The 22,069-nt window shown below is 51.4% G+C and overlaps 1 protein-coding gene across 1 annotated transcript; it reads left to right on the forward strand.

Annotated features, from left to right (window-relative positions):
• Nucleotides 1–7,778: 7,778 nt before the first annotated feature.
• On the forward strand, nt 7,779–21,780 carry KRT7 (keratin 7). The gene is made up of 9 exons (XM_004388388.3): nt 7,779–8,117; nt 9,933–10,144; nt 12,273–12,333; nt 13,506–13,601; nt 15,196–15,360; nt 16,502–16,627; nt 18,250–18,470; nt 21,192–21,226; nt 21,626–21,780. Exons 1-9 carry the CDS (start codon nt 7,794–7,796, stop codon nt 21,778–21,780), a joined length of 1,395 nt encoding a protein of 464 aa, XP_004388445.1. The 5' UTR covers nt 7,779–7,793.
• The last annotated feature ends 289 nt before the right edge of the window (nt 21,781–22,069 follow it).

Consider the following 22,069-nt stretch of genomic DNA (forward strand, 5'->3'; position numbering starts at 1 on the left):
GGGAAAGCATATATCGCAAATTACCGGTTGTTTTTTCTCCTGCTGGACGCTCCGTGAGGCTGCTTTCTTGTACCCCCTGTTTGCTGGTCTCTGATAGGAATCCAAGATGGCGGATCTGTGCTGCGTCAGCTGGCGAGGGACCTCTGAATGAATCTCTCCTCGCTGTCTGTTCTCTGTCAGTTTTCTCACTCCATTTGGTGCTTGGCTGAGTTCTTTATCTCTTCATTTGATGTTTTAGGGTTTCAGGATTGTTGTATTCTCCGTTCAGCTTAGTTTTTCGGATCTTTGCTGTGGAGAGACAGCGTGGTGCTTCTGCCTAGAGTGCCATTTTACGCAGAAAAGTATATTACCTTCTTTTGGACACTGATAGCTATGCTCATGACCCAGAAGGGGTCTTGGTGGCTTCCATCGACTCATCCAGAAGTCAGCCAGTGGGTCAGACCCAGCCAGGACTAGAACTCAGGATTCCTACGTCATTCGTTTATTCAGCAACATGTGGTGGGAGCCCATGTGCCAGGTGCTAGGCCCTGGGATACGCTGGTTCCTGTTCTCATGGAACTTACAGTCAAGGGGTCTCAGCTCCAGTTCTGGAACCCCAGTCAGTGGAATGTTGCTGATTTCTTGATTCCTTCCCATTCCACTCTCAACCTCCATTAAGAACACAGTTCTTTATGGCATGTGGTTTTCATTTGACAAATGTGTACATGTTTTTCATCTAAGAAATATGTCTTGAGTATGGGAAACACACTAAAATGTATCTACTCTTGGGAAAGTCATCATTTCTGGAAGTGATGTGACATCAGGGCTGAATCTCAGCTCTATTCTGCCTGTGCTCTTCCCAATGGGAAGAAGATTATAAGCAAAATTATAAGCATGGCCACAAAGTGTTGTTTCTATCACCTCTGGAAGTAGGAACAGTCATTCTCTCAGAGTCTGTAGAACCATGTCTGGACTAGCCTCCTGTGCCCACCTCTGAATAGAGATATCTTTGTCCACCCTTAGCTCCTTCCTCCTGCCCCAGGTGTAGAGGTGTTTCTCCTCTGCACCAAGGCTGGCTCCACCTGGACAATCAAACCCACCTCTTCAGGCCTCACTCCATTAGTTAGCTCTTCTCTCTCTCTCTCTTTCATATTTCAGCTCTCTCATTGCGGTCGGTCTCCTTTTCCTCTGCAAACCTGCATGTTCAAGTCTCCCACATCCTAAAATAACCCTGTTTTTAGCTTGCTTTCCATTCACGCTAACTTCCCATCTCACTTTCCCTTACTGCTGAACTTTGTTAGAAATCATAGTTGGTACTCAATGTTTCCACTTCCTCACCCAATTCTAACCTCAGCCCGCTGACATCTGGCTTCTACCCCCACAGTGCATGGAGACAACTCTGTCAAGAGGCTTGGCGGGAAAAGAAGCGGTAAGGTAGCCAGTGGGAGATGAGGGGAGAGGATGAAAATACTAGGAAGGGCAGAATGGGGTGTGACTGATGGAATACGGTATCTAGGAGGCTAGAGAGGATGAAGGCCAGGGCACAGGTGAACAGAGGGAGAAAGGGTGGAGGAGGGGGGAGGCAAGTTTGGGTGGGGAAGAAAGGTAAAGGAATTTCCCAGATGGCCTTGATTTTTTCAGTGAAGAAGGATGCCATGATCCTATGCTGAGAGTAAGGGGGAATAGGAGGATAGAGAAGCTTTGAAATGACAATGAGGAGGACTGGGAGAGGTTGCCGACCAATGGCAGAGAGACGTATCCAGTAGTAAAGAGGATGCAGCTGAGTCTGGGGATAGTGAACTGGCCATGACACCAGATCTCAAGGACATGGTTTTCTTCACTGATGCTCTGCAGTTTAGAGCTCAAGCAGAGAAGTTCATCGTTTAGACTCTTTAGGGCTGGGGGCTTATCCAGGCAGAGGAGATTGAGGGGTAAGTGGCCAGAGAGGGAATGTAATGGAGAGATCGCTTATGGGGTCCAAGCTGGAAAGACAGTCCAAGAGGGGGTGGCGGATGGGGGCCCAGGCCTGAGGATGCTGGTGTGGCTGAAGAGTTCATCTGCCGAGAGTGACAGAGTTATAGTGGTCTTGAGTGTGATGTCAAAGTTTGAGACAGACTTCAGACATGGAGCAGTTTGGGGTCTAGAGTGTCACCAGGGGCAGAGACAAAGGGTGGAAGTGAAAGTACCTGGGACGAGGAGCTCAAGGAAATGATTAGGTTAAGATGCTGGATGAGTCACTGCATGGAGAATGAGGGTGCCCCTGGTGGAGAGGTGCAAAAGGAACCAGACGCCGGAGCCCGTGGTGATGTGAGGGTGCAGCCAGGAGGTCAGGAGATGACTATGGGTCCGGCAGAGATTGGAGTAGACCAGGAAGGGGAAAAGACATGGTACTGGATGGCATGAGCCTTGAAAGATTTTTTAAAACTACTTTTTAAATTAGAGTGATTCGTGCACTCAAACAATATATAAAGGTAAAAACTAGAGTACTTGGGTGGTGTTGCCTAATTAGGGTCTATGCACTGGAGCAGTCTAGTCAATGAAACGTACTGCAAGTCAGAAAGAGTGAGAAAGTTTATTTAGGAGGTGTCCACCAACGTGGAGTCCGACAGCAATGCAGGCTGTCTTTATGGAGTCCCAAAACGCATTTTTACATTAGAGCTTATATATGATTTTTACAAGAGAAATGTCTTTTAGCACGTCACCCACAGATGGCTGGATGGGTTACACATTACAAGATAGCTATAATAAACTCTTTATCAGGCTAAAGAGATACACGCGGACATCTCCTTATCAGGCTAAAGATTTACAGATGGGACATCTGGGCTCTAATCTCTTTGTAGGGGGTCATAAGTCACAGGTGGCCGGACAGAGCAAAAGAAATTTATTAACAAAATTATGCAGAAAGGAGAAGGCAGGCAGAAAAAAACTTATAGGTTCATCATGGCATTAGTTATGTCAAGCTCTCAGTGGTCCATTTTGAAATGGGGAAAACATGCTGGGGAGTATTAGTGTCACAGTGGTGCAAACAGTTGAGCACTCAGCTGCTAAGAGGAAGGTTGGTAGTTCGAGTCCACCCAGAGGCTACTTAGAAGAAAGGCCTGACAATCTACTTCCAAAAGATCACAGCCATTGAAAACCCTATGGAACACTGTTCTATTCTGAACACATGGGGTTGCCATGAGTCAGAATCGACTTGACAGCAACTGGTGCACTCAACCAATATATAAAGGATTTCACTCTTCTTAATGAACAGTATTCCACTGAATGTACATAGCTCAGTTCATGTAATCACTCCCCTTTATGCACTTATGTTGTTTTGTTTTTTGCTACTATAAAACCATGGCAGCAGAGACCACACTTATGTGTGCGTATTTGGTGAGAACATCTCTAGGATGAGTTCTTGGCAATGAAATTACTTAGTCAAAACAAAAAAAACAAAAACCAAACTTGTTGCCGTCGAGTCAATTCCGACTGACAGTGACCCTATAGGACAGAGTAGAAGTGCCCCATAGGGTTTCCAAGGAGCGCCTGGTAGATTCAAACTGCCAGCCTTTTGGTTAGCAGCCGTAGCTCTTACCCACTATGCCACCAGGGTTTCCTACTTGGTCAAAGGACAGGTTACTTATTTTATTTACTGAGGTAAGGGCAGATGTTTTTAATTTTGATAGCTATTGCCAACTGGCCCTCCAAAGAGGATGTACCAATTGACAACCCCACCAACAAAGGATAAAACGTTCTGTTATCCACGCACCTGCCAGTGCTGTTATTAGTAATACAATTTAGTCCTTGGCAGTTTGATAGGTGAAAATTGCTTTTCATTGCTATTCTTGTTGTATTTGTTTGATTTGATGAGGTTGAGCTCTTTTGCATACTTACTATTTGATTTTTTTTTCTTGTATGAACTACCTACCTGTTCACAGAAGTAATTTAGTGGGTCAATCTGCCAAGGTTCAAATCCTGGCTTTTCTATATACTAGCTGCTTGACCTTGGGCAATTTATTTAAATTTGTTGTGTCTATTTCCTGTCTTAAAATGGGACAATAACATGCATCTGCATCATAGAGTTATTGTGAGAACTAATGGGTTAATTGGATGCAAAGTACTCAGAACAGTGCCAGCCACATTCATGGTAAGTACTATGAAGATGGCACAGAACTGGGCAACATTTCTTTCTGTTTTACCTAAGGTTGCCATGAGTTGGAGCCAACTTCACAGCAACTAACAACAACAACAAACAATAGCTCATATTAGTCATGTTTGTTGTCCACTTTTCTGTTGGGTTGTTTGTCTTTTTTCGTATTAATTTGTATATTCAGGAAATTAGCCCACTGGCTGTCTTGTGTGTTGCTTTCTTATCCTTTACCATTTGACTTTTTTTTTTGCATTGTAATTCATACAGAAATATTGAATAGTTTTTATTATGACTACCAGTCTTTGCATTTCAAGATAATGAAAAAAAAAAAAATCCTTTTTTCCTTGACCAATCAGGGGACATGTTTTTTATGGGATAGACAATGAGTGATAGTTCTGCAAATGCAAAACCAGAAACCAAACCAGTTGCCACTGAGTTGATTCCAACTCATGGTGACCCCGTGTGTGCAGAGTAGAACAGCTCCATAGGGTTTTCAAGGCTGTGACCTTTTAGAAGCAGATCACCAGGACTGTCTTCCAAGGTGCCTCCGAGTGGGTTCGAACTGCCAACCTTTTAGCTAGTAGTTGAGTGCTTAACCAATCGCACCACCCAGGGACTCCTTTCTGTAAGTGCAGAAGGGAGCAAAAAGGAATGTCTCCCTCACCTCTCTGGGAGAGGAGAAGCAAGCTCCCCTACCAGGTCTGCAGGAGCTGTGGTGTCTGGGACAGTTCAGTGAAGCCTGGAAGGGCAGAGGGATTGGGTTGCTCATCTGTTCAGAGCTGGGCTCCAGAAGGCACAGTGGGAAGGGAGGCAGGAAGTGGGAGGACAAGTGAGGGTGGGCTTGGTGGGTGTCAGAGAATACTACAGAGATGGAAATGAGCCTTTGGGGATAGGCAAAGGGCCACTGGCGGAAGGGCTTTGTAGGATTAATTTGTCTCAAGATTCTGCCCAGAATCCCATAAAGTGGTCTCTGGGAGGCTGACAGAGGCTTGGGCTGAGGGAGGGAGATGAGTTTGGATGAACCACCAGACCATGCACTCTTGTGGGGCAGGGATTTGATTCTGGGCTCCCAGGGTTGGCAGTTTCTTGAGAACCCCTCTAGTAGGTGTTTATGCACCCTGCCTGGCACAGAGTGGGCTCCCGGTGTTGGCTTGTGAATGTCAACAGAAGGAGACTGACAAGGGCTGGAGCTGCCAGGAATGCTTCAGGGAGGGGATGGAGAGGCTGAGGGCGGACAGTGGGTAGGTGCTGGAATGGGAAATTGTTGCTCAACGGGAGGCTGAAGCCCCGGCTCATAGATCCTTTCTCTGTAATCCCTTCCTCAGCTCCCTCTACAAACCTTATACCCTTCCGGGGGTTAGGTAAGTGGAAGGCCCACGGAAGTGGCCCAGGGAGGGGAAATGACATGTCCAGGGTCACAAGGCAGGTCACTGGCAGTGCCCTGCCAAAGATTTCTCAGGCCATGTTCTAGGGGAGTAGAAGAGGGGGAGGAATTCCTGGCGTGGGTGGGGCGTAGCCTTCTCCAGAATACAGATTCTGCGGGATGACTGAAGGTGGGAGAGGGTGTGGGGGGCCAGCCAGAGGGGGTGGTGAAAAGAATGGAAAAGCAGATTGAGGAGGAGTCCTGAGAGATAAGGACAGAGTGGGTGCATTCCTCTGTGTGTGTGTGTGAATTAAACTATTGGTTTCCTTTGTCCACTTGGAGGCTGGGGGCGGAGGTGTGGGTGGCTGGAGCGGAATCTCCAAGACTGCAAATATCACAGGACCAGGAAATCTGTGTGCTCTTCAAGCTATAACTGAGAATTCAAGATTAAATCTCTCTCTCTCCCTCTCACACACACACACACACTCACAGACACAGACACACACACACAGACACACACACACAGACACACAACTCCACTATCTCCTTGGGCATTCCTCTGCCTCTGGGCTGAGCTGCCCCCAAAACAATGGTGGGGAGAAGCCTGAGAAGGGGCTGCCTGCAATATTAGCCTCACCAGAAGTCATTTCTCGTCTAACTGAAATGGCAAACCAGGAAGGGCATTCCATCCCCACCCTTATCCACCCAGTACACCCCCCAAGGGCTTGTCTGAGGTGACAACTGGCTAGCTCATTGGGGTGGGGCTAACGGTGGGCTAAAGGTGATAGGCCTGCCAGCAGTCTTTTCCAAAGGCTCCCCCCACTCCCCCACCTCCCCACCCCCACACCCTCCAGCACAGTCTGAGAACTAATGGGCCAGGCAGTGCAGTGGAGTGGGTGTGGCCTGTGTGGCTCCAGGCTGCTAGGGAGTGAGGCCAGCACTCAGCAAAGACTCTGTGCATTGTGTTCTGTTCCAGCACAGCATTTACCCCCCTCTTGGACTGGCTTTGAAACTGCTGGGAATTGTTTGGTGGTGGCTTCAGGTGGGGGCAGTCCTGTAGATAGATGAGTGACTCTTGGTGGCAAAGCTGGTGGCCCTTAATGAGGAAAATGGCAGGGGTGGGGAGGTGGGGAGGAGTGCTTGCGTGCAAATACAAGCACATACAGATACGGTCACGCAAGTAGCTACTAACTTAAAGGTTGGTGGTTTGAACCCACCCAGTGGTGTTTCAGAAGAAAGGCCTGGTGATTTGCTTCCATAAAGATTACAGCCAAGAAAACCCTATAGGGCAATTCTACACTGTAACACATGGGGTCATTATGAGTCAGAACTGATAGAAGGTAACAGCACACAGATATGCATACAAATGTGTGCAATTATATATCCACAGACCCTCCTTCCAGACACACATACACAGACTCCCACTCGTTCGAGTATGTTCACTGACATGCACACACATGCCTATGCAAAGCCCAATGACCCATAGGTGTGTATACACAGAAGTGTCACAAATACATAAAGGTGTCCCCTTCCTCTACAGGGGCAAATAAAATAAGCTGGCAGGGATCTAAGCTGGGGTGGGGAGAGGGAAGCACAGGCCCAAGGCAACCGTTCCTACTGGCTTCAGATGCCTATTGGAGTGGGCCAGAAGTCAGGTCATGCTCCACTCAGTGTGGAATGAGGTGGGGGTACGTGGCCAGGGAGACCAGCTTGGCCAAGCTCAAGCAGCCTGCCACCGAGGTCTGGCACATCCTGAGGTCAGATTATTTAAGAACTGAGCTGATCTCTGGAGGAGCTGGATGTGGAGGGCTGGCAGGGAGATGGGGGGTGCCTTTTTGGCTTTCAGCCGCTGGGGGATCTCAGCGCTGGCTCCGGGGACTGGAACTTTTTTTCCTCACCCCCATCTCTTACCCTCTGGTCTCCCTGCTCTGGGCCTCAGTAATCTGGATGTGCTTCACACCTTCCTCAAGCCTCCTTCTGGAAGCCTTCCCTGACAGCCCTTCTCAGAAGGGCTCAGTCCCCGCGCCCGCCTGCATCTGGGGGCCTCGACGTCTACGTTAGCCGCACCTCCCCTTCCTCGCTCCGGACCGCTCCTGCTAGGACAAACAGTCTAGGCCCTGGCGGGGTGGGCCGCGGAGGGCGGAAATGCGTCCCCAGGACGGATCTGTGGGGCAGCGAACGGTGGCCCGCGGCCAGCCCCGCCCCTACCTGTGTAAGCTGATCCGCCCGGTCAGCGGATAAAAGGGGCCGAGTCCCCTGGAGGTCAACGAGTTGGCGCTGCTGCTTCCCTGCCGCTCGTTCCAGCCTGGTGTGGCCGCTATGTCCGTCCAATTTAGCTCCCAGGTCTTCAGCTCGCGCTCCAACGCCTTGCCGGGCCGCGGCGCCCAGGTTCGCCTGAGCTCGGCGCGCCCCCAGGGCTTCAGCAACAGCAGCCTCTATGGTCTGAACGCCTCGCGGCCTCGCGTCACCCTGCACTCGGCCTACGGGGGCCCAGTGAGCGCCGGCATCCGCGAGGTCACCGTCAATCAGAGCCTGCTAGCCCCGCTGAGGGTGGACATCGACCCCTCCATCCAGCAGGTGCGCCAGGAGGAGCGAGAGCAGATCAAGACCCTCAATGACAAGTTCGCTTCCTTCATCGACAAGGTGAGCCCTGCACGGACCCTGCCCCAAGCCACGCTCCAGGACACACCAGCCACCCTAACCCTGCTCACACCGGCTAGGCCCTGGGAAACTTGGCCATTCCCTCTTTCTGCCAGTATCGGGAGATGCTATCTCATGCTCTGCTCCTGGCCCACTAACCCTGTCGCTGTTTTGCCCACCTCAGGATCTAAGCTCTCTCCTCCAGCAAGCTGACCCAACTGCCGCTCCCTTTCCTCCCAGAGAGAAACCCTGGTGGCGCAGTGGTTAAGCAATCAGCTGCTCTGAGAGGCTGGCTGTTTGAACCCACCGAGAACGATGTGGCAGTCTGCGGCTCTAAAGATTACAGCCTTGGAATCCCTATGGGGCAGTTCTGCTCTGCCCTACAGGGTCACTAAGAGTTGGAATTGACTGGAGGGCAATGGTTTTTCTCCCAGAATGTGAGGATGAGCTCTGTCCGGCTGCCCAGGCTGGCTGGCTGTGTCTGTGATCTGGTGGGGTTCTTGGGGCCAGTTTTGTCACCAGTTTCAGGCTGGGAGCTCCCGAGGACGGGACCCAGAGTTCTCCTTCTGGACTCATTCCCCTGAGAGGGTGCTGTGTGGAGTCAGGGATAGGGTGGGGAGTGACATGCCCTTCTTAGCTGATGAGATCCTGGCCTTCCTCAGATGCTGCCCATGCTGAAGTAGATGTTGGAAATAAAGGGCTGGAGGGAGGGAGGCTCCTGGTCTCACCCACCCCACCTTCCTGGTCCTTGAGCCTCCCTTTGGTGATAGGAGGTGAGGTTACACCTGTCCTTGGAGATAGCCCAGTTGGGAGCAGGAAAGGGGCACTGAGAGACCCTGGGGAGGGGCATTTGGGAGGTGCTTTTCCTGGCTGTTTGCTCCTTCCCCACATTGGCCCCACCTGTGGGGCAGATGACTGGTGGGTCTGGGAGGGGTGGTGACAAAGTGGGCAAAGCTAGACCCAGGAACTAAGGCCTGGCCCAGTTGGGCCCCTCTGGCTAGGGCTCCCTCCCACTGGCTTAGATCAGGCTTTGCTGCTTCTGATTTTGTGCACCTCCCTGACTTTCCCCTCCACTACCCCCACCCTGAGTGTCCTGCTCTCCTTTACCGTTTGGACTGTACGCATCCTTCAGGATCCTCCTGAAGCTGGGTCACCCAGGCCCAGGTTCCCCCTGCCATTAAGCTGCACTGTCTTACTTCTGCAGTCTCCAGGTCCTGGGCTCTCAGTAGGCTTCTCTTGCCTCCTACTCCCAGCTATGCTAGGTGCTTCTAAGGGCCTTTCTGGGCCCCAGGGCTGGCAGAGGGCGGGCCACATAGTGGGTGCTCATTTTACATTTTACACAGAGCCCAGTCCTGAGGCCTTCACGGAGGAAAGGGGAAGGAGTGAAAGGATGCAGAGGAGGGAAGAAACAAGCTCTCAGCCTGATGGGAGAAGCGGGCCTTGTCAGCCCAGGACACAAGACATGAACAGGGCAGCCCTCAGAGAGGGAGGTAGAGAAGGTCACCGTAATGCGATAAAAGCCAAAGAGGGAGAAGACTCTCAAGCACATTTTTTGAGAGCCAGGCACTGAAGGTACATTGTGAACTAGGCAGGACTTGTTCCTGGGTCACACTCTAGGACACTTGAGACAGAGAGTCCTGGAGGAGAGGGTTATTCACTGTAGGCTTCCTTGAGGAGAAGGGCAAGGGCTGGGGACTGGGGTCAGGCGAACAGCCAATAGGAACATGGGCTTTGCTGGGTGGCTGAAGACCCTCCGCAATTCAGCTGTGGGGGGTGCCGTTGGGCCCCTCATGAATTCCCACTTTGTGCCCCTTGTAGGTCCGGTTCCTGGAGCAGCAGAACAAGCTGCTGGAGACCAAGTGGGCACTGCTGCAGGAGCAGAAGTCAGCCAAGAGCAGCCACCTCCCGGGCATCTTTGAGGCCCAGATTGCTGCCCTTCGGCGGCAGCTCGAGGTGCTACAGGCAGATGGGGGTCGCTTGGAGTTGGAGCTGAGGAACACACAGGACATTGTGGAAGACTTCAAGAATAAGTAAGTAATGCCCCGCAGTGTGACCTGTGGGGTGGGGGTCCCTGCCCCTGGGCCATTGTGCCCTGCATCAGCTGACCCTTCTGCAAGTCTCTTCTGGGTCAGGGGTCAGAGGCCAGCTGCTCAATACAATAACTCCCTGAAGGAAAGGTCTTTACTAACACATTCCCTGACTTCTCCTATCCGACCTCTTTGTCCTTGAGGGTAATTTCCAAATCATTCTGGTCTTTTCTCCTGACTTAATCCCCGTGAAATATCTTAGCCCAGCCCTGAGCTTCACTGTTCCCATTGGGTACATGACCAAGACCCCAGGAGAGGATAGGGTAGAAAGTGTCCTCTGATAGAGATGTGCTTCAGAACTGGCACAACCCTCACAAATAATTCTAGAACAACTCCATATTGTTCAGGTGAGGAATTAGAGAGCAAAGAGGTTCAGAGACTTGATGGAGAGCACATAGCAAGTGAGAGGGAGAGCTAGGCTTGAATTTTGGTCTCCTGACTTCCAGGAGGTGACATGGAGCAGACTTGGAAGGAAGGAAGCAAGGAGGGAGAATGGTCATTGTGAGTGATGGGAGGGATTGCAGAGGCTGAGCCTGGGTCTTGTCATGGCAGGGACCAGAAAGGAAGCTGTGAGGAGGGGCAGGGAGTAGAGGGGCTGGAAGGCTAGGGTTTTCAAAAGAGGCCTTTGAGGCCTACTGAGCTCTTTTCTCATTGAATAGAAACCAAAGCCTGAGGCTTGGGCCCCGCCCCACCCTGGCATACCATGCTCTGCCTGGAGGTGCATGACTGAGTGGGAACAGGTACATCAACTCAGACTGGAGGAGAGCAAACAAGGCCTCTGCCAGGGGGTCCCCCGCTCCCCCTGCTCCCCTAGGGCAAAAGTCAATAGGATTAATCCCACAGCAGGTGGAACCAGACAGGTGCAGGGCAGGAAGGGCCTGGGGCAACCAGTAAGCCCCTGTTGCCAGGTACCATACTTATGCGCATGGATGGGTTCACACACACACACACACACACACACCACACACACACACACACATACTCCCCTCACCCCAAAGCCCTAAGAGGAGCTGGAAGGGGGCACAGGGAGGGGCCCTGTGTGCAGCGGCTCAGCGAATCCAACCCCACAACCTCTGGGCCTGGCAGCGCATCACAGAGGCAGTGGTAGACAGATGGCCTGGCAGATGTTTCCATTTTGTTCTGCAAAAGTGAGGGAGTGTGGCTTTGGGGGTGTGGGCATCTGTCACCCCAAGTCTGAGTCCTGGAGGGGCCCTGCTGTCTGGGCACCCTGTTCCTCATGATAGCTGGCCCAGGCTGCTCCTGCTGCTTCCTAACAGCTCTTGGGCACTGCTGAGTTCTTGCTTCTGACACCTTTTTTTGAGTCTTCAAATAAACACTGTGTTAGTCCAATGTCCTCTCTTCCTTTTCACTCTTTTGCTGAGGTCCTCCTGTGAACCAGTAGCTGGCTCTGTAGAGGAGGAGGGATGGGGGGCTGTGGGAGTAGGGGTAGGGGATAGGCCATCTAGCTGGGACCTGGTTTTCCTAGACTTCCTGATGCTCCAAGGTTCCTCCCCTTGGAGCATCAGACCTCTCACTCACCCCTCAGTAGGTATCGATAGGCAGTGAGAAGTTAAGGCATAGGCTCTGGGGTCAGACTGCCAGGGCTCAAGTCTGGGCTTTGGCACTTAGCAGCTTAGTGACATGGGCAGATCACTCTGTCTTTCTGTGCCTTGGTTCCCTTCTTTGGTAATCACATGCCATCATTGTAGGATAGCTGTGAGGATTAAATGAGTTGATGCATGGGAAGCATATAACAGTGCAGGCCCCATAGGAAGCAGCCATAAGTGTGGCTAGTATTACTTGCTGTCCTTCCCTTAGTATATGCAGCCTTTGTCCTTCGATTCACATATGTTCCCTGCCATCCTCCCCACCCCGCCTTATGCCAAGACTCAAAGCCTAGGAACAGCCAATGGAAAAGTCAGAGAAATTGGGTTTCATAGCCTGGACAACTGTTTTTTCAGGTGTTTCATTAAGAGAAGGGGTGAAGGAGATTCAGGGCAGGTTTTTACTCTGGATGTTGGGGGAATGGAGGTGAACCCACACCAACACCATGCCCCCTCCTCTACTGCAGGTACGAAGATGAAATCAACTGTCGCACAGCTGCTGAGAATGAGTTTGTGGTGCTGAAGAAGGTGAGGTCACAGACAAGCTGGGACTGAAAACACAGTGTGGCCTCTGCCCTCTCACCTGAGCAGCAGTGGGGACCTGTGGCCTCGGCTCTGCAAGAGGGGAGTGATGGGCGTGGAGAGGGTGGAGTCTGGAAGCCAGTCCCTTATGGCACAGCCTGTCCTGTGTGTGTGTGTGTGTGTGTGTGTATGTGTGTGTGTGTGTGTGTGTGTGTGTGTGTGTGTGTGTGTCTGGTGAATGACTACACCACTTGATTTTGGGCCCCCAGGGGGTGGAACTAAGACAAAAGGACGAAGGTTAGAAGGAAGATTTCAATCCCGAATTAGGAAGTGCTCTCTCTCAGTCAGGACATTCCATTACAGACAAGGTGGCACATGGCAGGCCTGAATTATTTGCTAACTGAGTGGAATGGGCTGCTTCGAGGCAGAGTGAGCTCCCATCACCGGAAATATGCAAGCCAGCTTGGAAGGCTTTAGGCCTGTTTTAGAGGGGTGTGAACTAGACGTCCTTTGGTGATCCAGACCCATCCACAGAATGTAATCTGTCCTTGGAGACTCGGCAATAAGTTAACAGTGGGCCCTCCCCTCAAGAAGTTTAACCATTGGAAAGTATAGCCAGAAGAGGCCCCAGACATCATCTCGACATGTGATGTTTAAGGTGTGATATGCGGCCCACCTGCATCAGAATCACCCACGCTGCTACGTTTAACTATTTATCTCTATTAGTGGTATCCTGGAATCTCAATAATTTTGTGCTTGCCCATTTTCCTGTTGAGAAGTTGAGGTTCACAGAGTTAAAGTGATTTGTTCAATGTCATACAGCTAGTACTAGTAGGTGGTGGAGCCAGGAGTGCGTCCAAACCATCAAAAGCTTTAGCAACTAGTCAGTGCTAAGTCTGGGGCTTCAGGTTGCCCTGGAGTACCCATGTTGAGAAGGCACCTTAGTCCTGGGGATGCACAGAGATGATGCCCATCACACAGCCTGGAGGGCCCAGTGCAGGAAACTTCTAGCTGTGGTCATGTCAGGCAGCCTGGGGAAACTGGATGTGATGGGCAGTGGTTTTTGGCCTTGTAGGTTGGACGGTACTGGCTTCCTCCCACCCTACTGAATGTTCTGTGTGCTGAGGACATAGTGACCCTCTGCCCTCTTCTCCCACCCCTTCACCCACACCTCCCAGGACGTGGATGCGGCCTACATGAACAAAGTGGAGCTGGAGGCCAAGGTGGATGCCCTTAATGACGAGATCAACTTCCTTAAGACCATCTACCAGACGGTGAGGACCTCCAGGGTGTGAGACATGTTGTGTTCCAACCATCTGGTCCAGCCCTCTGCCTCTGGGCCAGTATATGTGTGTGTGTTTTGGGGGTGTGGTATTTATCCTGCTCTTCCCTGTGTGGTACAGTTAACATGCTCAGCTGCTAACTGAAAGGTTGGAGGTTCAAGTCTACCCAGAGGCTCCTTGGAAGAAAGTCCTGTTGATTGACTCCTGAAATATTAGTCACTGAAAACTCTATGGAGCACAGTTCTACTCTGACACACGTGGGATTGTCATGAGTTGGAATTGACTCCTTGGCAACTGGTTGGTTATCTGGTTATTCTGGACTCAGGAATCCATGATGGGCTAGAGTGTCAGGAGGAGCTTGGGGTAGCAGAGCAGGGTGGGTCAGTCAGGATTGGCCTTCCAGAGACATGGGATGACCAAAGCAGCATTTGTCAGGAAAGGGGATTGGAAGGGGCTGAAAGGAACCAGAGGAGGTCAGAGGACCCCAGGCTGTGACAGGGTTCAAAGGTGGTCTGGGTGGGGTGGGGAGGGGGACCAAGTCAGGAGAGAGACTGGAGTGACTGAGAGTTTGCACCAGAGGGACTGGATGGGTGGCCACCCACCAGCCAAAGCACTCTCTCTGTCCTCCCCTTGTATCCTGTTATCTTCCTCCCACCCTCACCCTGCCCTGGGCTTCCAGATCCTTTCCCCTCTCAGAGTTTTAAAACCTCTCCTTTCTCCTCAGTGTGAGTCCCTGGCTTTAGGCTGAAGATAGGGTGGCAGGAGCTGGTGGGACATAATTAGCATATGAGGCTAGTTACAGACCAGTCCTCGGTTCTCCTCAGTCTTATCTTTTGTCTGAACTACAGCCTCCATCAGTCCCTCAGTGAATTTCCACATGTGTATTCATTTCAGGGGCTGGATCCTTGATGCTTATTTGTGACACTTCTAATCTCAGTGCAGGGTCTTTGTATGTTTATCATGTATTATATATACATATATAAGCTTATATTATATAAGCATGTTTTATATTTATGGGAATATTGTGTATATAATTATTTTCTTCTTATTATGAAAGCAATACATAATCATTGCAAAAAATCTAGAAAATTAAGTAAGGCATAAATTTGAAAACATCACCTATACCCAATGTTAATATTTTGTTATCTATCTTTCCAGACATTTTCTGTGCATGTATGTACATACATATGTAGATATATATATATTTAATAAAAATAGAATCATACTTTTTTTTGTGTAACAGTATACCATGACCATATTTCTCTGATAGTCAGTACAGCCATATGATCATTTTCAGAGGCTGTAGAGTGCCCCATTATAGGATGGAATATAATTTATTTCACCCATCCCACTGACCCCTTCACAATAGAGGGCACACGCCACAGCATCTCACAGCTGGTAGCCATTGCACTTCACCATGCCCTGTCACTTTCTTTATCCCCTTGAACCCTACCCAACTCATGCCCACTCCAGTGTCTCTTTTCTTTTTCTTTCTTCTTCCTTTGCTTGTGGGAAATCCCAGAGGAGGGGTGGGAACCAGGATGGGTCACACCCCAGGTCCCAATATTCTGTCCGGTCCCTACAGGAATTGACAGAGCTGCAGGCCCAGATCTCGGACACATCTGTGGTGCTGTCCATGAACAACAGCCGCTCCCTGGACCTGGACAGCATCATGGCTGAGGTCAAGGCCCAGTACGAGGAGATGGCCAACCGCAGCCGGGCTGAGGCCGAGGCTTCCTACCAGACTAAGGTGTGAGACCACTGAGGTGTGTCTTTCTCCTCCTGGCAGGGCCCTCAGTGACAGCGTCCTCACCTTATCCTTACCTTGTCTCAAGCCCCTTAGGGCCTGGGGTCCCCCTGTTCTGGCAGGCACCAGTGGCTAAGTCTGTGGTGCTCTCTTGTGCCCTGGGAAGAAGAGGATGAGAAGGCCAGGTCCCTACCCTGAGGGAGGGACAGGGCAGAGGAAATAGATGTGGATTAATGATTGTTGTAGCTAAAATTTGACAAGTACTTACACAATGCTAGGCAATGTTTCCAATGTTTTAATGCATTAACTCATTTAATCCATAGGACAGCCCTTTTTGGTAGGTACTATTATTATCCCTATTTTACAGATGAAGAAACTGAGGCACAGAGAGGCTAAGTAATTTGCTTAACTCCACATAGCTAGTAGATAGATGAGCAGAGACTAGATGCTGGGTCCTTGGGCTCCACAACTGGGAGATTTAATCATCACACATACTGCGTGGAGGCAGATCGCTGACTGTGCAGGTGCTGAGGGAATGCACAGGTGGCATGGTGGTAGACCCAGGAAGTGTTCGTGGAGGAGGGGATCCTGAGGCAGGGTTAAAAGCAGTGTAGTGGGAAGTCTCTGCAGAGAGGCCAGGGAATCATCCATGTGCACAGGTGAGAACACAGGAATGCCAATAAGGAGACTTAGGCTAAGGCCCTAATTCTGCAATTGATTTACTGTGTCACTCTGGGACGGTGCCTTCTCTTTTCTGGGCCTCACTCTCCTCATCTGTGAGATGGGTAGTTCTGGTGAGGGCATCATTTAACAGGTGAGGATCTCAGACTTTCAGTGATTCTCTAGCACTAGGGCATGACGGGAGTGGGAAGAGCCCCAGGATCAGTGGGGATGGGTCCTGGGAAGCCTTCTCTGCACCCCCTGCCCTGGCTGGGAGGAGAATGAGCCCCTTCCCCACTCCACTGCCCAGTAGTCTGGCATCCTGGATTTGGGTGAAGGTTGCTTAGAGTCTGAGGGTCTCTCCCTGGAAATATAAGCCAGAAGTCCTGTCACTCAGAACAAGGCCTTCCTTGGATGGGCAGAGGGACGAGTCACTTGTAATCATTGCCCACCCCTGCCATACTTCTCTGCATGGCCCCTCTAGTTGGAGACCCTCCAGGCCCAGGCTGGGAAACATGGGGATGACCTCCGGAACACCAGAAACGAGATTGCAGACATGAACCGAGCCATCCAGAGGCTGCAGGCCGAGATTGACAACATCAAGAACCAGGTGGGGACATACTGTTCTCCTTGCTCCTCCCTACTTCTTGGGACCTGTGCAGGGCAGCCAGCTGAGGCCAAGCTCAGGACTGAGGAGCAGGAGGCTGGGGCTGAGGGGGTCACGCCTGCCCCTCCCTGGGCCCTGGCGGGTGCAGCTTGAATGTCTCAGGCCCGCTTGTGAGAGCTTGACAGGAGGGGAGGAATGTGTCCTGTGGTATGAGCAGAATGTTCCCCAGCCAGCCCTTTGTCCCCCATTAGGAGGAGGGGAGTCCTGGCTGGGCAGAGAGGCTATGCAGGAGCCTCTCGCTGGCTGGCCAGAGAACAATCACTATTAGTTATCAAGTTGGTGCTGAGCACTTTTCTCGCATGTAGCTCTGGGTATAAGATGCCATACCTGGGAGCTCACAGTGTTGGGGCAGAGGGAGAGACAAACGCCAGCAAATATCCTTACGGTGGCTCACAGGCTGCCACCCACCTCCTGGCCTGACTTCCCACCATTCCTCTCACTTAAGATAGTCTGGCCACACAGGTCTGCTTCCTGTATCTTGCATTTGCCAAGCGTGTTAATGCTTCAGGGCCTTTGGACTTGGTATTCCTTTCATTCTCCCTGTTGTGTGGTTCTCCCAGCTCTTGACGTGGCCGCCCCTTCCTCTTCTCTGGGCTGTAGGACAAAAGACCCCTTCTCAGAGATGGCTTCCATAACCACCCAGCCACTATCTCAGCAGCCTGTCTGAAGTCCTTTGAAGCACTTTTCACTGTGTGAACATATCTGTCTTATGAATGAAGTCATTGATGCCCTGAGAGCGGGAACCCTGTCTGTCCTGCTCATGGCTCCTCTCTTCCAGTACCTGCCAAACGGTCGGGGCACAGGTCCTGGATGAGAAACCAACTAGAAGGATGCACTTTGCTGGAAGTTGGGGTGGGGGTGTTGATAGGGAAGTGTCCTCCAAATTCTGGCTGAGGCATGGGTGTGAAAGGGGTAGCTAAGCCTGGGAAGGTGGCATGTGCAGCAGCATCACAAAGCTAGGGGAATGGATGTGGGGTGATTTTCAGAGCCATCTTCCCCTGAGAGCCCTGAAGGCCTGTTTACAGGAGGGCAGAGGCTGCCTCCTGGCACAGATGCAAGGCCATGAGTCACCCTGCGGAGTAGGCCTGCCTCCAGGCTGGGAGGGAAGGACTGAATAGTGAATGGCCTTGGAGCTCTTCCAGCTGGGGTCTGGGGTTGGGGTGGGCATTTGTAACTCATAATAAATAGCATTTATTAAGCACTTACTGTGTGCCAGGCACTGTGCCAGGGACTTCATGTATATATTATCTTATTTAATCCTTGCAATATCCCTATGAGGTAGATGCTCTCATAATTACTATCTTAGAAGAGAGGAGATTTTGGCTGAGAAGGGTTGACTCATCTGAGGTCACATAACTATTATGTGGCTAGGCCAGAATTGGAACCCATCAGGCATCAAAACCTATGTTTTTAACCCTCGAGGTTCCCTAGTGCTTGGGGAAGTAGGCTGGTGCCGGGGAAGCCACCTAAAGCACGTTGCCCAGGTGCTTGCTGCAGGATGGGAGGCAGGAAGCACTGGCTGGTGAGCCCTGCTCCCCAGCTCACAGCTCCACTACTGTCCACAGCGTGCCAAGTTGGAGGCCGCCATTGCTGAGGCTGAGGAGAATGGGGAACTGGCGCTGAAGGATGCACGCACCAAGCAGGAGGAGCTGGAGGCCGCCCTGCAGCAGGCCAAGCAGGACATGGTACGGCAGCTGCGCGAGTACCAGGAGCTGATGAATGTCAAGCTGGCCCTGGACATTGAGATCGCCACCTACCGCAAGCTGCTGGAGGGCGAGGAGAGCCGGTGAGGACAGGGAAGCTGTAATGGGGCTCCTTCTGGGGCTTGGTAGAGCCTGGGGCTTGACATTCATCCATCAACAGGCATTTTCTGTGTACTCCTTCTGAAGGGCACTGGGAGTGACAGGTGCGGGAGGGCAGAGCTGATGCTTCTTTGCCCCCAGTGAGATGACCTTCTAGAAGGGCAGACCACGTGGGTAGAGCTTAGTGGGTAAGTTGAAGTAGCAACAGTCCCTTCTTGTGTGTGGCCATTAGCAGGGTCATCTTATTTGATCCTCAGAATACATTCAGGTAAGCAGATCAGGTATTATTGATTTTCCAATGGACAGAGGGGAGAACTGTGGTTCGGGATATTAATTAAGAGTGCAGTCAAGGTCTGCTTATTCTTGGTCCAAACATCCGCAGCGACACCAGGCTGCTTTTCGCTACTTGTAAGTGCTAAACCATGTGGTAGTGACTGAAGGAGATGGAGGAGGTTGATCTCCCCCTGACCCGGGATGTTTGCACATTCACCTGAAGCTAGAGAGGAGGCTGGGTAGGTTAGTCTGATAGGGAATTCTTCACAAAAGACATGGCACGTACTTTGGGTCTTTATTATCACATTGACGGACTGGGTGATTCATTCAGTCAACAGACAAAGCTTTCAAGTTGCTCTTTGGGAGATGGTTGGGATTGGGGAGGGTTGGGATTTGGAGAGGATGAGTGGGAACAGTGTGGGCAAAGGCTTGGAAGTAGGACGGTCAAGGCTTGGCTTGTTGAAACCCAGTGTGGAGATAGATAACATGGAACATAAGCTTCTGCCCCCAGAGAACTTGCAGAGCAGTTGAGGAGAAAAACCTCTGTACAGGAAACACCCGAGACCACTAACTCGCATTTGTAAAATGCTGAGTGCACAAAGAACATTTTAGTTTCTGAGCATCATTCCTGAAGGGTGGAGGAGAGAGGATGGAGGAGGGGTAGAGTGGAGGGGAAGGAATTGGGGAAAGAGGGAGCCTGGGGGCAGGGTACACAGATGCTGGGAGGAGGGATAGAAGAAACCTGGCAGCACGTGGAGCCCACGGCAGCAGGATGAAAGTGGGGGAAGGAGAGGTGGGAAGAGGAAGGGTCTCTGCCACTGCAGCTGAGCTGAGGGTGCAGGGCAGCCTCAGAGCCTACCCAGCAGTCCCACCATGGGTGCAGGGCCCCCACTTTCTCTGGGCCTCTTTTCCTCATAGTAGTCAGAGCTGGGGGACCCTTAGAGTGGGACCTGGTCCACCTTCCCTCCAAGGGCAGCTGAGGGACTGAAGCTCCGAGAGAGAAAGTGACACACAGCAAGCAGAGACATCCTTTTCTGAAAGCCTATTTTCAGTCCAGGTGGCTGTCATCAGGGCTTGTTTTCTGGTTCTCTGAGAGGAGACCCTTCCCTTCCCATCCTCTTGGGAACATAGAGATGGATAACCGCTCAGCCTTCCCCAGGGGCAGATCCAAGGTTTCTGGACCTGAAGTTCATACAATTTGGGTAGCCTTCTTTAAGAATACAAAATTACAAATGTCAAATTAGGCAAAAAATAAATATTTATTTACAATTAGAAAAGTGACACAAATCACTAGAGCCTTGGACATTGAAGTCCCTTCCTTGTGAGATCTCTGTAAGCATTGTACCAGAAACTTTCACGTGCAATACCTGATAGCAACCTGGCTCCCCCTCCCCACCCACAACTGCCAGCACTTGCTGGGGCTATTTGGACAAGGGGCCTGGGAGCTTCCCAGCATACCCATCTCTTTCCCTTGGCCTTTGCTCAGCCTCTTTCCTAGGCTCTGGGCTGCTGAGGTCATTCCCTCCACCTAAGTGAGCCCCAACTCTGCAGACAAACTGATCCCCAAGGCCAAGGGCTTGGTGACAGTGAAGCAGTGAGTCATGAAACATACACACCCAGCTGTCTCAGATGGATTTTTAATTTTCCTCTCAAGACCTGTTTCAGCCCTACAGGCTGCTTAAAGCTACCCCACATACCTACCCTCTCCCTCTTCAGGCCTAGCTAGAGCTGAATTCAATCAGTCAACAATTCACTAATTATTTCAACACATATGAAGTAATAACTATGTGCCAGGCCTCGTGCTAGGAGCTAGGGGAGATACAGGAATCAATAAGCTACAGAAGACTTCTAGGATTTTATGATCTGGTTAGGGAGGGTAGCCTTCTACATAAATACCAATATAGGCAGCTACCATTTACAGAATCCTGTGTGCCCTGGTGGTGCAGTGGTTAAGTGTTTGGCTGCTAACCAAAAGGTTGGCAGTTTGAATCTACCAGCTGCTCCTTAGAAACCCTGTGGTGCAATTCTGCTCTGTCCTATAGGGTCGCTATGAATCAGAATCCGCTTGATGGCAACGGGTTTGTTTTGGTTTTGGCGTGCCCAGGGCTTTAGGTGAATTATGTTATTTAACCCTCACAAACAACCCTCTGAGGCTGGTACTATAGTAAGGCTCAACTTACAGGTGAGGTGAGGGAGGCTCTGAGATGTTGCCCAAGGTCACACAGCCAGTAGACAGAAGGGCCGAAGTGGACCTGCCCTCCCCTCCACTCCTCCAGGCTTGTTTTGGAACAAGGCCAAAGGAAGGCAGGAAGTGGGGCACAGAGAGGAAAGAATGAAGGTCCCACTTGGGGCCTGGAAGGAGGGCGACTAAGAGTACTTCCCTACAGCACTGAGGAAAGAGGTGCTCTCATGGGTCTCTCTTCTGCCCCCAGGTTGGCCGGTGATGGAGTGGGAGCCGTGAACATCTGTAAGTCCTTGGCCATGGCATAGGGGAAGCATGCCCTGTGCAGTCCAGGGTAGCCTGGGTCTATAGAATGGCAGGCAGATTGGCCCGAGGGTCCTGCCTCATAGGCAACCTCCCAAACCTCCTCCCCTTCACCAGCTTCTGGGGGGTCCCATGGAGCTGACATCCAGCCTGGCTCAATCTCCCAGGGCACCAGGTGCAAGAGGGCCAGGTGGGGTGGAGCACACCTGTGGAGCAGCCCCTACTGCTGTCAGAGGCTCATTTTGGGTTGGCTGATGGAGGGAGGTGGGAGAAGAGGCCGGGATGACAGGTAGGGGCAGCTTCAGCAGAAAGGTGGGAGTGGTGAGGGATGCGGTCCCTGGTGGTGGGCCTCTCTGACAGCCCTCCTCCCTTCTCTCCCAGCGGTGGTGAATTCTGTTGGCGGCAGTGGTGGTGGCGGTGGGCTGACCTTTGGGGGAACTATGGGCACCAATGCCCTGAGCTTCTCCAGCAGTGGAAGGCCTAGGACCCTCAGGGTCTTTTCCCAGGAGACCACCCACAGGAGTTCCCACAACTAAGCCTCGGGGTGGGGAGTCCCCTGTTCACCCTCCCTCCATAGTCACAGCAGGACTCCCATTCTTGCCTTCCATCCCTGGTATCAAGACTGCAAGGCTGTCTGTAGAAATGATGTCAGAATCGCTTCCAATAAAGCAGCCTCTTTCTGGGGCCTGGGTGAACGCTGTGCCTGGTGCCTGGTGTCCTGGTTCATTAGGGAAGGGCAGAGGAACCAGAGTGGGGAGGGCTCTGCCTTGATGACTGGGGAGCCTCTTGTGCAGGAGGCTGGGAAAGCACATTGGTGACATGTGG

The sequence above is a fragment of the Trichechus manatus genome, unplaced genomic scaffold (genome assembly GCF_000243295.1).
Source record: "Trichechus manatus latirostris isolate Lorelei unplaced genomic scaffold, TriManLat1.0 scaffold00209, whole genome shotgun sequence".
NCBI lineage: Eukaryota > Metazoa > Chordata > Mammalia > Sirenia > Trichechidae > Trichechus > Trichechus manatus.